The 18,181-nt window shown below is 39.7% G+C and overlaps 1 protein-coding gene across 1 annotated transcript in view; it reads right to left on the bottom strand.

Moving 5' to 3' along the window:
* LOC143025220 (uncharacterized) overlaps positions 1 to 18,181 on the bottom strand; it is a 111,659-nt gene that overhangs the window by 72,381 nt on the left and 21,097 nt on the right. The window contains exon 7 of the mRNA XM_076184682.1: positions 4,339 to 4,533. Within this exon, the coding sequence (XP_076040797.1) occupies positions 4,339 to 4,533 (195 nt within the window). The remainder of the gene's footprint in view (positions 1 to 4,338; positions 4,534 to 18,181) is intronic.

The raw sequence follows: 18,181 nt of genomic DNA, 5'->3' as shown, positions 1-18,181 counted from the left end.
AAAACAGGATGGAGGTAACAGAAAATTAAGTGTCCTTCACAAATATAGATGGATTAATAACAGGCTTGAATGAACTGAATGGTTACCTCAAGAAAAAGAACTGGACATAATGGGAATTGTGGGGACAAAATTGAAAGGTCCATTACCACCCAACAGTGTAGAACATGGTGCATATAATTATTGGATTAGAAACAGAAAAGTAAAACAAAGGGGTGGAGTTATGTTCCTGACTAAGAAGGATATAAATGTGAGGAATGTTATATATGGAAAGAACAGAGTGGAGATGATTATGATGGAAATAGAAGGACAGGGACAAGAGTAGGAAGTTTGTGGTAAATTATGTGCCTCCTAAAATGGCTTCGTGGGAAGAGAGAGAACACAAAAATATGTTAGAAGACATAAGGATAACATTAAATAAGATAATGGAAGATGGAGAAAGAATAGTTATAATGGGTGACTTTAATTGTAAAGAAATCTGCTGGGAAGAGATGACAATGAAAGGTGGAGATGACCTATGGGGAAATGTACTACTTGATATGATTATAGAACATACAATGACACAATGGATACAAGAGAATACTAGGTATAGATATGAAGAAGAGCCATTGAGACTAGACCTAATAATCACATCAGAACCTGAAGTAGTGGACATGATTGAATATAAGACACCACTAAATAAAACTGACCACATATTAGTAGAACTGGAACTAAATGAGGAAAAATACATGGGAAAAAATTAACAATATAGAAAGGGTAGATTGATGTATGGAAAAACAAAATAATTGAATGCTCACTCAAAGAAGGAAAACAAACAGGAGACTGGAAAAATGCCTATATAGTGCCAATATATAAGGGGGGGAAATAAGGAAGACCCAACAAATTATAGACCGGTGTCCCTAACGAGTACAATAGTTAAAATTTGTGAGAGAATCTTCAAAGATAGATGGACAAAATATCTGGAGAAAAATATATTGGACCCGAGGCAATTTGGATTCAGACAGGGAGGATCATGTACCACTAATTTGATTTGTTTCTATTCAAGATTGATAGATATATTGGAAGAAAGGAATGGCTGGGCAGACTGTGCATTCCTGGACCTACAAAAGGCATTTGATAAGGTACCACACACAAAATTGCTATATAAACTGGAAACAATAGGAGACATACATGGAAAACTATTGAATTGGATGGAGGACTTCCTGCATGGAAGAAAAATGAAAGTAGTGCTCAGAGACAAATATTCAAAATGGGAAGAAATGAGTAGTGGCATCCCACAGGGGTCAGTACTAGCTCCGATAATGTTTGCTATATATGTAAATGACATGGATGAAGGTATTGAAAGTTACATGAACTGCTTTGTGGATGACGCAAAGTTATTAAAGAGAATAAACTCCGAAATAGACTGTGACTCATTACAGTGATCTGAACAAAATCTCAGAGTGGAGCAAGAGATGGGAGGTAGAATTCAACATCAAGAAGTGCAGTATAATTGAATTTGGGGAAAGAAAGAATAGAATATCAGGGCAGTATAAAATATTTGGAAAAGAAGTAAAGAAAGTAAATTCTGAAAGGGACCTAGGAGTAATCATCACCAAAGACATGTCGCCAGATAAACATATAAATAAAATAGTCGGAGAAACATACAATTTGTTGAGATCAATAAAGGTGGCCTTTAAATACCTGGATAAGGAAATGATTAAGAAAATATTACAAACACTGGTATGGCAAAAACTGGAATATGCAGCACTGATATGGTCACCCAGTACAAAAAAGAATATAAGAAAATTAGAAAGAATACAAAGGGCAATGACAAAGATGGCCCCAACACTTTCAAACCCGACATATGAACAAAGACTGGCCGAACTAGAATTACCAGCACTTCTAAGCTACCAGAGGAGGCTGGACGACCGTGTTGTGAACAACTGCCCAGGATGTAACACTTCACCCCATACCATACAACACATAATGGAAGACTGCATTATACACAATCATGCACGCAAACAACACAACATACACTCTATAAAGGATTTGTGGGAAAACCCAGTTTCGGCTGTGGCCTTCCTTGGGGAGACGGGACTGCTCAGACAGACAGTCTAGGGAACGACAACAACAACAACAACAACTAGAATTACCAACCCTGGAACAAAGAAGAGAATGAGGAGACCTACTAACCATCTACAGAATTATGAAAGGAAAAGAATGCCTTGATAGAGAGGACTTAATAAAGTGGGATTGAGGAAAAACAAGAGGACATGCAATAAAACTCAAAAAGGATAACTACAGAAGAGACCTGAAAAAGAACAGCTTCTCACACAGAGTGATAGATATATGGAACAAACAGGAAGAAAAAATAGTGTGTGCAAACACAATACAAGAATTTAAGAACAAACTTGGTCTTGTGAGATACAAAAATGGGTCACCACGAGCATAGCTCCCCTTCCCATATAATACAACTAGGTAAATACACATGCATACATACACACAATTTAGTAAGTCATCTCTATCAATAATTTCCATCCCTTTCATAATTCTGCAGAAGGTTAACAAATCACCTTTCTTTTCTTTGTTCCAGGGTTGGTAGATTTAGTTTATCCAATCTTTGTTCATATGTCAAATTGGTGAGCGTTGGTGCCATCTTTGTCGTTGCTCTTTGAATTCTTTCTAGTTTATTATTATTATTTTTTTCTAACTAGGTGTCCATAGTGTCACAGCATACTCTAATTTTGGTCTTATCAGTGTAACTAGTATTTTCTTTACCATTTCTTCATCCATGTAGTCAAAGGCTACTTTCATTGATCTTAATAAGTTAAAAGTTTCTTCAACTAATTTGTTGACATGTTTGTCTGGTGTCATGTCATTTGAGATATTTACTCCTAGGTCCCTTTCCGAGTTTACTTTTTTACTTCCTTTGTACCAATTTTACAAAAGAAGTAAAAAAAGAAAACTCAGAAAGTGGGTAGTAAACTTAAATATCAAGAAGTATAGTATAATGGAGTTTGGAAAAAGTAAAAATAGAATATCAAGAAATTATAAAATTGGTGAAGTCAAAAAAGTGAACTCAGAAAGAGACCTTGGAATAATAATCAGCAAAGACATGACACTGGACAAACACATCAATAAAATAGTCGGACAAGCCTTCAATCTATTAAGGTCAATGAAAGTGGCATTTGATTACTTAGATGAGGAAATGATTAAAAAAATATTAGTTACACTAATAAGACCAAAACTGGAGTACGCAGCAACACTATGGACACCCAGTACTAAAAAGAATATAAAGAAATTAGAAAGAATACAAAGAGCAACAACAAAGTTGGCACCAACTCTCTCCAAATTAACATATGAACAAAGATTGTCCAAATTGGAACTACCAACTCTGGAACAAAGAAGAGAAAGAGGAGATCTACTGACTATTTATAGAATCATGAAAGGAATGGAAATCCTAGAGATGATTTATTAAAATGGGACAATGGAAAAACAAGAGGACATGAAAAGAAACTCAAAAAGGATAACTATAGAAGAGATCTGAAAAAAAAAATAGCTTCCCACATAGAGTGGTGACCTGGAATAAATTAGATAGGGAAACAGTGTATGCAAACACTATTCAAGATTCTAAGAAAAAAAATTGATGCTGAAAGATACAAAGACAGGTCACCACGAGCATAGCTCCCTTCCTGTATGATACAACTAGGTAAATACATATACACACACACAACTCCTTCCCCACAAGAGTTGGAGTGCTGGCTTGCAGTGCAATGATGCTGTAAATGAAGGCCCATCACTATTCCCTACCACATTGCTTGGGTCAGAAACAATGCAGCAATACAGTGTACCACAAATACTTCCTAGTAATTTCTGATGATGATTCACTCTAACATCACAAACTCCACCTATCAGGAGGATAGGAGGGTGCCCTTTACAGAGGACTTTGTAGCATAGAACTTATGAACCATGTTCTTGGCCCAACTCACTAGCAGCAGGGTTCAAACTGTTGTCACCTCAACCTCTGCCTCACGTAGCAACACTCTAACCTGCTCAGCCACCAAGCATCCCCTAGCAATTACTAAAAGCAGTAATACATACATATACCAAAGGCCCCTTTACAAGGGAGGTAGCCAAAAAACAAAGGCATAAAATCCACTCCCACCCATTCCATCCCCACATACTCCACTCCCATTCACCTCCCTCCCTTTTATCTTGATTCTTCCTGGATGACAGGTCATTCTTACATCTCGCCCACTGCCCTGGGTCAGAAGCAGCGTTGCAAGACACAGCAGTGAAGACAAAGCAGTAACAATTCAATGAAAAGGTCAAGACAACTCTGAAGGATTCTGTACTCACCATTCATCTCTTTCATAGCCTTGATGTAATCCTGTGGGTCCTTAAAACTAATGAAGCCGTACCCTTTGCTCTTGTTGGTGCGCTTGTCCCGTACCACTTTAGCCTTCTGGAAGGAAGGGTAGTGGCTGAAGTACCTGGAGAGTACCTCTTCTGTGACATCATTACCAAGGTCACCACAGAATATTCTAAAGTCATCTGAAAATTAGGGGAAAAAAATGTATATAAATATACATATTTTAGTTTCATAGGTAGACATTATAATCTGCCTAATACCTCTCCCTTCTCAGCACCACACAGATGAAGAGTCATATCTGACCTCTGCCACAGTGCTCAGGTCAAAGACAATGCAGCAGGGTCCAAAACTGGAGCTGGTTTACCTCACCATTTCAGTACAAAGTCATGCCCCTATTCCTCCCCAGTCTTCACATACATTAAAAAGAATTCAGAGTGGATGAGATGAACATTCTTTTTGGACCACATCATCCTTTCATACATTCACAATTTCCCTTCATACATTCTTATCTTTTACACCTTCTCCTCCCTCCTCCACATATATTCTTTCTGCATCCAAATCCCCCTTCACTCATCCATCCACCTTATTCTCAGTCTTCCTCTTAAGTTCACTTCAACTATTTCTACTTTCCACACTTTTTTTTGCTCACCCATTCTTTCCATATGCCCAAACCATCTCGGCATGCTTTGATCTACCCTATCTGTCTGCTCTCTTTCCACCCCCTCTCTCTGCCTTCCCTCCATATTTCTCACTATTTTTTGTATTCTTGTAACAAATATTGGGATGATACAAAAATTTATTACAATTCTGATATGAGTCCTGATACTGCTCTAAATTTTCAAACCCAATAAATTATTAATGAATGTACTTTGTTCATGATGTATTTGTTTCCTAAACCAACAGCAGGGCTTGAAAATAACCATGAATTATAATAATTGTAGGCATCAGAATAGGGCTCATATTGGAATTAGTAGTAGCAGTATCAGAACTTGTATAACAATTGTCCCATCACTACTTGTAACACAAATCATATTTCTCAAACACATTCAGACTCTTCTACATTTCTTAAATCTTAGGTCTCTTGTCCATACTGCTATGGATCTCCCTCACAGATACCTACTTCCCAAAACACTTTCCCCTTTTTTGTGACATTTATTTGCTCCTTTCACTCTATAATTCACCTCCACATACCTTCATTCACTGCCGTGTGACCCCAAGTACTTAAAACTCCCCTTTCTCCAGCCACTTATTCTTCATGCTCACATCCCACCTGCCATCAACACCACTCCTTGTACATCTCATAATTTTATTCTTAACCTTTTCTATACGATGATGCCTATATAGGCATAAGGCATGAGTAGATATATGAAGATGCCATTGGCATCCTGATTATATTTATTTTGTAGTTGTAGCTGAGTGACCCCCAAATTCTGTGTTTATTATTACACAGAGTAAAAGAGAATAAGTAAATCTGTAGTGACTTTATATTTTATAGTGCAAGTATTGTGATGCATCACTGAATCATTGTACATCAGGCATCTGATGCTGCACTTGAAAATTTGACTCTTATTGAAGAGGTTAACCAGAGAAAGATATCAAAGAGAATCATCTCCCTGCCACCCACCTTCAAACCCCATCAATTATCTCACTTCTATTCGGAGTGTCAGCCCCAAGGGCTGACACTCGGTCCCTCAACTGAAAGGCCAAGATCTCTCTTTATCAACTTCAACTGTATTTCCTTCCCATTTACACATAAGGAGAGCCAACATTCGGCAACTACTCTCCTTAAACTACTTTAAACCAGTGACATAGAAACAATCGCACACTAATGCAATACAGGCATCAGTCCAATGTTTCTTCCTAAAGAGATCAACGGAAGGGCCCAAGGACCATTGCCAGCTGCTGTGGGGTAATGGGTTTTCATTAAGCAAGTCTTGAAGCAGCAAGTGAATTAACTGATTTTTCCCAAAGTTTGATTCAGTCTAATGTCGTCAACATCCCTATCAGGAGGCTAGGATGGGGCCCCTTACAAAGGACTTTGTAGCATGGAATTCAATTAACCATACCCTTGGTTCAACTTGCCAGTGGCCTGGTTCAAACCACCATTACCTCGACCTCCACCACAAGTAGCAATGTCCTAACCTGTTTGGCAGGTGAGCATCTATATATATATATATATATATATATATATATATCTATATATATATATATATATATATATATATATATATATATATATATATATATATATATATATGAGTAAATTTGGTGTAGGAAAACTCAAAATGACGGCGGGGGGTACTTTATTCCTTTACGTTTCGGCTGTATGCCTTATATACAAGAGCTCCGGGGATTCTGTCTCGCTGGTTGTCATGGCGGATTATTGCTTATCGTGGGATTATGTCTTCTTGTGGTGATTGTGTCTTGTTGGCTACATAGGATGGCCTGTGCTGTGACCCGTCCTATGCAGCCAACAAGACGCAATCCCACAAGAAGACATAATCCTACGATGAGCAATAATCCTCCATGACAACCAGCGAGGCAGAACCCCCGGAGCTCTTGTAAATAAGGCGAGAGGTATGTACGTTTGTCATTCTCTCTGAGGAAGGCATACAGCCGAAATGTAAGGGAATAAAGTACCCCCACTGTCATTCTGAGTTTTCCTACACCAAATCTACTCAAATTTGTCAACTCTGATTCAATATATATATATATATATATATATATATATATATATATATATATATATATATATATATATATATATATATATATATATATCAAACAATCATGCCAACATCATGCATCCATGACAACCACACATTCACCTTAAACCACTCTCCCATCCTGGCAGTCACACATGACTCTACTACTTGTGTAAAAACCTCTGACCATCTCCAACAAACTTCCTTCTATCCCATACATCCACAATATACTCCATAATGCCTCTTTATTCACCTTGTCATATGCCTTCTCCAAGTCCATAAAAAAATCACAAATTTCCCACATATCTTACTACAAACACTTTATCTATGCACTCTCTTCATTTCCTAAACCCATACTGCTCCTTTCAAATTACTCCCTATGTCCCCCTCCTAATCTTCTCAATTAACACACACTCATACACAGCACTGACTACAGACTACCCTCAACAGATTGATCTCTCTAAAACTATCACATTCATACTGATCCCTCTTCCACCAAAACTAAATAAAAAGAAAAAATCACATACACACACAATTGTCAAATTAACAGCAAAGATTGGAACTCCGGAAAGAAACACATTTTTCGTGGATTTCAACGACGAGAGAGTACCTGTGTTGTATTAGTAGGGAAGGGGAAACCTCATGGTGTAGTGGGAAGGTGAAGAAAAAGGAGAAGGTGAGGGATTATTGAGAAAAATGTAAGAAAATGAGGAAGGGGACAAACAGGTCCCAGACGTCAGAAGGAATTACAAGAGATGTGCAGATGACACAGGTGAAGTTGAAGAAATCAGTAAAGGCATAAAAATTAGAGATATAGATAAGAGCAGTGCAACAGAAAATGGAGATAATTATTTCTATGGATTCAATGAGGGAGGAGGTGACAACTTCCCCCGATTAGCAAATCTAGAGGAAAAACTAGCAAAAATGAACGAATCATGGGAGGTTAGGTTTAATCAACTGGCACTCATTACACAAAGAATTGATAAATTGGAAGAACTAAAGAAGGAGAACCAAAACCTAAATAAAGAAATAGAAGAATTAAAAAGACAGTTAAAAGATGTAAAGGATGAGAATGAGGAATTAAAGAGGAATAATAAAGAGAATAAAGAGTCCATAGCAAAAGAGGTAAGTGGTTGGAAAAGGTTTAGGAGAATAGCAAAATTGAATTTTGAGATATAGTGAAACAACAGATGAATGAACCCACTAAGGACACAGCTACTAAAGTGATGAGAGAGGAGAATATAGTAAGAGACTTAGCAGATTAAAAAAAAAATATATATATATATATATATCTATATTACGAATGGAAGAGAAACATAATCCAAATAGAACAAGAGTAAGAGATGAGAAAGAGTGAACAAGGTACTAAAAATATTTCAAGGTGAACAGAAAATAGGAAAAGAAATTGAAGAAATGTATAGGCTAGGGAAATACAGTCTAGACAAGACCAGACCAATTAAGGTTAAATTCAGATCACAAACGACAGCAGAGAATATCTTATCAAAAACAGGAAAACTAGCAGAAAGTGATCAGTACAAACAGGTATGGATAAAAAGAGAGATGAATAAAGAGGAAAGAGAGGGAGAGAAAACAAAAAGAACAGAAGCTAAGGAAAAAAAAACGAGAAGAGAACAGAGTTAAAGAGAAATTCTATTGGAAAGTAGTGGATATGAAAGTGAGGAAATGGTTCATAGCAGAGAAAAACTGAAGGGTAACAGAAAACAGGAGGGAGGTAACAGAAAATTAAAATGTGTCCTTCACAAATATAGATGGATTAATAACAGGCTTGAATGAACAGAATTACCTGATGGAAAATGAACCTGACATAATGGGAATTGTGGAGACAAAATTGAAAGGTCCATTACCACCCAACAGTGTAGGACATGGTGTATATAATTATTAGATTAGAAACAGAGAAGTAAAACAAGGTGGTGGAGTTATGTTCCTGACTAAGAAGGATATAAATGTGAGGAATGTTATACACAGAAAATTACTATATAAACTGGAAACAATAGGAAGAATACATGGAAAACTATTGAATTGGATGGACAACTTCCTTCATGGAAGAAAAATGAGAGTGGTGCTCAGAGACAAATATTCAAAATGGGAAGAAATGAGTAGTGGCATCCAACAGGGATCAGTACTAGCTCCGATAATGTTTGCTATATATGTAAATGACATGGACGAAGTCATTGAAAGTTACATGAAATGCTTTGCGAATGACACACAATTATTAAAGAGAATAAACTCCAAAATAGACAGTGACTCATTGCAGAGTGATCTGAACAAAGTTTTGGAGTGGAGCAAGAGATGGGAGGTAGAATTCAACATCAAGAAAGGCAGTATAATTGAATTTGGAATAAGCAAGAAGAGAATATCAGGACAGTTTAAAATTGATGGAAAAGAAGTAGAGAAAGTAAATTCTAAAAGGGACCTAGGAGTAATCATCACCAAAGACATGTTGCTAGATAAACATATAAATAAAATAGTCAGAGAAACATACAATTTGTTGAGATTAATAAAGGTAGCCTTTAAATACCTGGATAAGGAAATGATTAAGAAAATATTACAAACACTGATAAGGCCAAAACTGGAATATGCAGTGCTAATATGGCCACCCAGTACAAAAAAGAATATAAGAAAATTAGAAAGAATATTGGATATGGAGAGAGTGAGTGGTTCGAGGTAAAGGTGGGAGTTCGTCACGGATGCATTATGTCGCCCTGGCTGTTCAACTTATATATGGATGGGGTAGTGCGAGAGGTAAATGCAAGGGTAGTGGGCAAGGGATTGGAGATGGTTAAAGAAAATGGAGAAAAGTGGGAGGTGAGCCAGCTGTTGTTTGCGGACGACACTGCGCTTGTGGCAGGATCAGAGGAGGGATTGAGGAAGTTGGTGGCAGAGTTTGGGAGAGTATGTGATAGAAGAAAGCTAAAGATAAATGTGGGTAAAAGTAAGGTGATGAGATGTACAAGGGGTGAAAGTGGCAGTAGACTGGAAGTGAGCATTAAGGGAGAGCGACTGGAGGAAGTGGATAGTTTTAGATACTTGGGTGCAAATGTGGCAGGAAAAGGTGGAGTGAAGGTGGAGGTAGAATGTAGATTGAGAGAAGCGAGTAAATGCCTTGGTGGATTTAAGAGTGTAATGAGGAACAGACATTTGGGAATGGATGCTAAGAGGAGACTGTATGAAGAAGTGATTGTGCCAAAAGCACTGTATGGGGCAGAAACATGGAACATAAGAGAAGGAGAGAGAAGGAGTTTGAATGTGTTTGAGATGAGGTGTCTGAGAAGTATGATGGGGGTTACCAGGCTAGATAGAGTGAGAAATGAGGAGGTGAGGAGAAGAACAGGGGTGGAAAAGGAGCTGGGAGATAGGGTTGATGAAAGAATATTAGGATGGTTTGGACACATGGAAAGAATGAGTGAAGAAAGACTAGTAAAAGAGGTATGGAAGGCAGATGTGGAGGAAGTGAACATGAGGGGACGTCCTAGGATGAGGTGGATGGATGGGATGAAGGGGGCTTTGGGGAAGAGGGGAATGTCTGTTGAGGAATGACGGGAGAGGACAGAAGACAGGGGTGAATGGAGAATGGTTGTATATGGATGATGTGATTGCATGAGGTGGAATGGGCGGGGTGGTGGGGGGTGAGGTAGTATGTGTGAGCAAAATTTGACACAGCCCGAAGGGATTTCTCCCCGTCCTCTCCTTTTATGCAATGGGGGGACAGAGAGGGGGGATCGCCGATTTAATAAAGCGGCCTTGCTGTGGATGTGCTGTGTCTTGCGACACTGCTTCTGACCCAGGGCAGTGGACAAGGTGCAGGGATGACCCGTCATCCAGGAGGTGCTCAGGTAAGAGGAAGGGTGGAGGGGTGTGGAGTGTATTCAGGGATGGAATGGGTGGAAATGATTTTATGCCTTTCCCTTTTTGGCTACCTCCCTTGTAAGGGGGAAAAAGCCTTGGTATACGTATATGTATGTATGTAGAAAGAATACAAAGAGCAATGACAAAGATGGCCCCAACACTTTCAAACCTGACATATGAACAAAGAATGGCTGAACCCTGGAACAAAGAAGAGAACAAGGGGAGCTACATACCATCTACAGAATTATGAAAAGAAAAAAATATCTTGATAGAGAGGACTTATTAAAGTGGGACAAAGGAAAAACAAGAGGACTTGCATTGAAACTCAAAAAAGGATAACTAAAGAAGAGACCTGAAAAAGAACAGCCTCCCACACAGAGTGATAGATATATGGAACAAATTGGATGAAGAAATAGTGTGTGCAAACACAATACAAGAATTTAAGAACAAACTTGATCTTGCGAGATACAAAAACGGGTCACCACGAGCATAGCTCCCCTTCCTATAAAATACAACTAGGTAAATACACAGAAGAACTAAAAATCCAGAAGAACTAGAAATGGCAGAAATTATGATCAATCATTTCAAATCGGTATTCACAATTGAGAACTCACCTGACTGTGAGGAAATAGAGAGAGAGAGAAATAACTGTAACACAGAAGGAAATCAGTGACCAAATAAAAAACCTTGATGTCAGAAAATCACATGGTCCAGATGGAATTGCAAATTGGATACTGAAAGAATGCATAGAGGAGTTAACAGATAAAATATACAATATAATTAAATACTCACTCAAAGAAGGAAAGGTACCACAGGACTGGAAAAATGCAAATATTGTACCAATATATAAAGGAGGAAACAAGGATAATCCAACCAACTACAGACCAGTCTCCCTAACAAGCACAGTAGCAAAAATATGTGAAAAAAGTTATCAAAAGTAGATGGGTTAAATATCTGGAAGAAAAAACTATACTGAATTCAAATCAATTTGGATTTTGACAAGGAAGATCATGTACACCAAACCTGATCTGCTTCTATTTGAGACTAATAGAAATAATACAAGAGAGGGATAGATGGGCAGACTGTGCCTTTCTAGACCTACAAAAAGCATTTGATAAGGTAACACACAGGAAACTAATAAGAAAAATAGAATCAATAGGTGGCATCAGAGAAAAATTATTGGAATGGTTGGAAGACTTCCTGACTGGGAGAAAAATGAGGGTAGTATTAGACAAATACTCGAATCGGAAAGAAATGATAAGTGGTGTCCCGTAACGTTCAGTACTGGCTCCAATCATGTTTGCCATATATATAAATGACATGGATGAAGGAGTAGTGTTATATGAATTTCTTCACAGATGATGCAAAAATACTTAAGAAAGTAAACACAGAGGACGATTGTGAATCATTACAGTTAGACCAGGACAAAATCTGGAAATGGACTCAAAAGTGGGAGGTGAATTTCAGTATCAAGAAATGTAATATAATGGAGTTTGGAAAAAGTAAAAACAGAATATCAAGAAATTATAAAATAGGTGAAGAAGTTAAAAAAGTGAACTTGGAAAGAGACCTTGGAGTAATAATCAGCAAAGACATGTCACTGGACAAACATATCAATAAAATAGTCGGAGAAACCTTCAACCTATTAAGGTCAATGAAAGTGGCATTTGACTACTTGCATGAGGAAAAGATAAAAAAAATATATTAGTTACACTAATAACATCAAAACTGGACTATGCAGCAACACTATGGACACCCAGTACTAAAAAGAATATAAAGAAATTAGAGAAGAGAAGTAAAGCACAAGATAAATGAGGCAAAGAGGAGAGCAGATGTGAAATGGGGTAAGAGTATGACAGAAAATTTTGAAAGTAATAAAAAGATACATACATATACCAAAGGCTTTTTCCCCCCTACATGGGGGGTAGCCAAAAAGAACAAGGCATAGAAATCACTCCCACTCATTTCATTTCCCATATATTCCACTCCCCTCCACCCTCCCTCCTATCTTGGCACCTCCTTGATGATGGGTCATCCCTGTATCCTGTCCACTGCCCTGTTTTGAAAAGAAATTAAGAGAGGAAGAGGAGGTGAATCAAGTAGAGAAGAAAAGGTAAAAGGTGCAGATGGAGAGGTGATAATGGAAGAAGGCAGTAAGAGGAAGATGGGCAGAGTATTTTAAGGAGTTGCTAAATGTGAAGGAGGATAGGGAGAGAAAGGTAGTTGCAGTGGGAAGTGCTAAGAAAATGACCATGATGAGTGATGAAAATGGAGGAGAAATAAGGAAGGATGAAGTGAAGGCTGTTGTTAAGGTGATGAGAGCAGGTAAGGCACCTGGTCTGGATGGTTGCCATGCAGAATGTCTGAAAAAAGGAGGTACAGTGATGGTGGACTGGCTGGAGAGGTTATTTAATGTTTGAGAGAGGGTAGAGTGCCAGAGGGCTGGAGGAGTGCCTGTATTGTTCCACTTTACAAGGGAAAAGGGGACAAGTGTGAGTGTAGTAGTTTCAGAGGGATTAGCTTAACCCCTTCCATGCGGTGACGCCTACGTAGGCGTCATGAGGAGCAAGTGGGTACACGAGGCTGCCATATCAGCGTCTTGATTGTATTTATTGTAGTTGTACCTGCAAGACCCCCATACTCTGTAAACTGGCTTCATCATATTTTTTATGGTTATCAAAATTCAAGGGTGAAAGAGAACGAGTAATACAGGGGTTACTTTACTTTTTATAATGCGAGTATTATGACGCAACATCGCACGTCTGGCAGCTAATGCTGCCCGCGAGATTTTGGCCCAGAGTGAAGGGGTTAAATGTAGTTGGGAAGGCTTATGGGAGGATCTTGATTGAGAGGATTAGGAGAGGAACAGAGGGAGTAATTGGTGAGGAACAGTGTGGATTTAGGACAGGTAGAGGTTGTGTAGATCAGATTTTTGTAGTAAGACAGACATGTGAGAAAGCTATAGGAAAGGGGAGGGATGTTTTTTGGGTTTTTATGGATCTGGAAAAGGCTTACGACAGGGTAGACAGGAAGGCACTGTGGGAGGTTTTGCAGATGTACAGGATAGGAGGAAAGCTTCTGGGAGCTGTCAAGAGATTTTACGAGAGTAGTAGAGCATGTGTCAGGATTAGAAATGGAGAGAGTGAGTGGTTCGAGGTAAAGGTGGGACTTTGTCAGGGATGTGTTATGTCGCCCTAGCTGTTCAACTTATACATGGATGGAGTGGTGAGAGAGGTGAATGCAAGGGTTGTGGGTCGGGGATTTGAGATGGTTAAAGAAAATGGAGAAAAGTGGGAGGTGAGCCAGCTGTTGTTAGCGGATGACACTGCACCTGTGACAGGATCGGAGGAAGGATTGAGGAAGTTGGTGACAGAGTTTGGGAGTGTGTGAAAGAAGAAAGGTGAAGATAAATGTGGGGAAAATTAAGGTGATGAGATGTACAAGGGGTGAAAGTGGCAGTAGACTGGAAGTGAGCATTAAGGGAAAGTGACTGGAGGAAGTGGATAGTTTTAGATACTTGGGTGCAAATGTGGCAGGAATAGGTGAAGTGAAGGTGGAAGTAGAATGTAGATTGAGAGAAGTGAGTAAATGCCTTGGTGGATTAAAAAGTGTAATGAGGAATAGACATTTGACATTAGATGCTAAGAGGAGACTGTATGAAGGAGTGATTGTGCCAACAGCACTGTATAGGGCAGAAACATGGAACATGAGAGAGGAAGAGAGGAGTAGTTTGAATGTGTTTGAGATGAGGTGTCTGAGAAGTATGATGGGGGTTACTAGGCTAGATAGAGTGAGAAATGAGGAGGTGAGGAGGAGAACAGGGGTGGAAAGGGAGTTGTTGTTGTTGTTGTTCCCTATACTGTCTGTCCGAGCAGTCCCGTCTCCCCAAGGAATGCCACAGCTGAAACTGGGTTTTCCCACAAATTCTTTATAGAGTGTATGTTGTGTTGTTTGCGTGCATGATTGTGTATAATGCAGTCTTCCATTATGTGTTGTATGGTATGGGGTGAAGTGTTACATCCTGGGCAGCTGTTCATAAAGCGGTCATCCAACCTCTGATGGGTGGTGGCCGCACCGCAGTCTGGCCAGGTGGACTCTGTCCTTTCGTGGGAGAGAGGATTCAGAAGGGTGGATATCAGGGGGTCTGGCATGCAGCAGTGTGTTGTCTTTCAGTGTGTTAATGGAGCGGTGAGTGATATGATTATGAATATGTTTCCGGAGGCTGGTATTTGGTAGTTGTGGAGGAAGAGAAGAGAGTATCTGTGTGTGATACAGGTCTTTGGGTGTTGTTTTAATGTTTCTTGGTGTGTGTAGGTGCTCTGCTATGTAGTGTAGCGGGTGTGATGTGTTTGTGGTGGCTGCAGCAAGTGTTTGTGTGCCTCTCATGTCGAGGTGGTCCTTGACTTTGAGGACTTTTGTTTCATGGTGTAAATGGTCTGTAGGTGTTGTATTTGTGCAGCCTGTAATTGTTTTTAGGGCTTTGTTTTGTATGATTTGAAGAGAGTTGTGGTGTGTCTCACTGAGATTAGGAGCCCATGCAGGACTCACATATTTCATCACTGAGCGTATGCATTGTTTTTATATTGTTGTATTAATTTCTTTGTTTTGTCCAAATGTTGTTCCAGTGATTGACTTAAGTGCATTAAGTCTAGGTGTGCACTTGTTTTTTATGTTTGTGATGTGTTGTTTGAAAGACATGGATGTATCGTATGTTACACCAAGAATTTTCGGTGTGTTTGTGTGTGGTATTAGAGTGTTGTTGATGTAGAGATGAGGTATGTATTTGTGTTCTTTTGTCCAGTTGGTGAGAAGTGTTGCTGTAGATTTGGTTGGAGCTATTTTGAGTCTGTTTGTGATGAACCATGTGTTGAGTGTATCAAGGTATGGCTGGATTATTTCTGCAGCTTTGTCTGTGTTACGATGTGTGCATGTGATTGTTATGTCATCTGCGTAGGAAGAGATTTGTATTACTGAGGTGTCTGGTGTGGGTAAGCCATGCATGTATAGATTAAAGAGCATGGGGGATAGAACAGAGCCCTGTGGTACTCCATTCTTAATGTTTCTGATGTGCGATGACTGGCCATTATATGACACGTAAGCATTCCTACCTGCCAGATAATTGGCCAGCCATCTTTTGGTGTTATTGTGTATGTCTGTGTTATATATTTTATTTGTTAGGTTGTGGCGGGGGATAGCATCAAAAGCTTTACTAATGTCTAATGTTATAAGAAGTGTTCTGTGGTGGGGCCTATCTGAATTGATGCCATCTAAAATTCTTTGTGTGAGGTTTATCAGAAGAGTGTTTGTGGAGTGTAGTGGCCTAAAACTGTGTTGTGAGTCAGCAAGGGGAATATGTGGTGTGACAAGTTTAAGTATTAGGCGTTCAACGACTTTAGAGGGGGTGCAGAGAAGTGTGATTGGGCGGTGCGATGTTGGGATTGTTGGGTCTTTGTTCGGTTTTGGAATGGTGATTATTTTACCATGCTTCCAGATGTCGGGTATAGTGTTGTGTGAATAGCTGTAGTTTGCAATGTTTGTGAGTGCGTGTATACCTTGTGGTCCAATGTGGTTTAGGTGGATGTTACTTATGTTATCAGGGCCACAGGCGGATGAGTGCTTGAGATTATGTATTATGTGTTTTGTCTGACTGTCTATGAAGGGTCTATAGTCTGAGTCTGTGGGAAAGTCTTTCTTACATCGAATAGTGCGTCGGTCATCAGGGTGAGAAGTGAGATGGCTTGTCTGTGCAAAATGATTTATGAGTGTGTTTGCTTGTTGTCTGTTTGAGGGTAGATTGTCTGTTGTTGTGATTATTGCTACGTGAGAGCGTTTTGTGTTACTGTTGGATAGTGTAATGCTGTTGAGTGTTTTGTACAATTTGCTGGTGTTTGTTTTGTGATCATGTGTATTGATAAAGTTTTGCCAATTTTGTGTTTTTTGTTCGTGTATTTTATTGGCAATCACAGTGTTTAGTGGTCCTGGAGCTGCAGCGTCTACATCGTGGGACCACCCCCCAACCCCAAGAGTTGGGGGCCAAACGGCGGCAACCAGCCCTGGCCACCGGCTCTACGCAGGTGGCAACGATCCCCAAGTGGAAAGGGAGTTGGGAGATAGGGTTGATGAAAGAGTATTAGGATGTTTTGGACACATGGAAAGAATGAGTGAAGAAAGACTAGTAAAAGAGGTATGGAAGGCAGATGTGGAGGGAGTGAACATGAGGGGATGTCCTAGGATGAGATGGATGGAGGGGATGAAAGGGGCTTTGGGGAAGAGGGGAATGTCTGTTGAGGAAGGACAGGAAAGGACAGAAGACAGGGGTGAATGGAGAATGGTTGTATATGGAAGATGTTGTGATGTATGAGGTGGAATGGGTGGGGGAATGGGGGGTGAGGTAGTATGTGTCAGCAAAATTTGATGCAGCCTGAAGGGATTTCTCTCTGTCTTCTCCTTTTATGCATGGGGGGACGGAGAGGGGGGGGTCGCTGATTTAATGAAGCGGCCTTGCTGTGGATGTGCTGTGCCTTGCAACACTGCCACTGACCCAGGGCAGTGCACAAGGTGCAGGGATGACCCGTCATCCAGGAGGTGCTAAGATAAGAGGGAGGGTGGAGGGGAGTGGAATGTATTTATTGATGGAATGGGTGGGAATGGTTTTATGCCTTTTTCTTTTTGACTACCTCCCTTGTAAGGGGGAAAAAGCCTTGGTATATGTATGTATGTAGTAGAGAAAGTGTCAGAATTAGAAATGGAGAGAGTGAGTGGTTCCAGGTAAAGGTGGGACTTCATCAGGGATGTGTTATGTTACCCTGGCTGTTCAACTTATACATGGATGGGGTGGTGAGAGAGGTAAATGCAAGGGTGGTGGGTCAGGGATTGGAGATATTTAAAGAAAATGGAGAAAAGTGGGAGGTGAGCCAGTTGTTGTTTGCAGACAACACTGTGCTTGTAGCAGGATCAGAGGAGGGATTGAGGAAGTTGGTGACAGAGTTTGGGAGAGTGTGTGAAAGAAGAGAGTTGAAGATAAATGTGGGTAAAAGTAAGGTGATGAGATGTAAAAGAGGTGAAAGTGGCAGTAGACTGGAAGTAAGCATTAAGGGAGAGAGACTGGAGGAAGTGGATAGTTTTAGATACTTGGATGCAAATGTGGCAGGAAAGGGAGAGGTGGAGGTGGAGGTAGAATGTATATTGAGAGAAGCGAGTAAATGCCTTGGTGGATTAAAAAGTGTAATGAGAAATAGACATTTGGGAATGGAGGCTA

The sequence above is a fragment of the Oratosquilla oratoria genome, chromosome 5, assembly GCF_046742065.1.
Source record: "Oratosquilla oratoria isolate Oo_2021 chromosome 5, ASM4674206v1, whole genome shotgun sequence".
Classification (NCBI taxonomy): Eukaryota; Metazoa; Arthropoda; class Malacostraca; order Stomatopoda; family Squillidae; genus Oratosquilla; species Oratosquilla oratoria.
The sequence above is the reverse complement of the archived record's forward strand: the minus strand, read 5'-3'. Positions and strand labels throughout refer to the sequence as shown.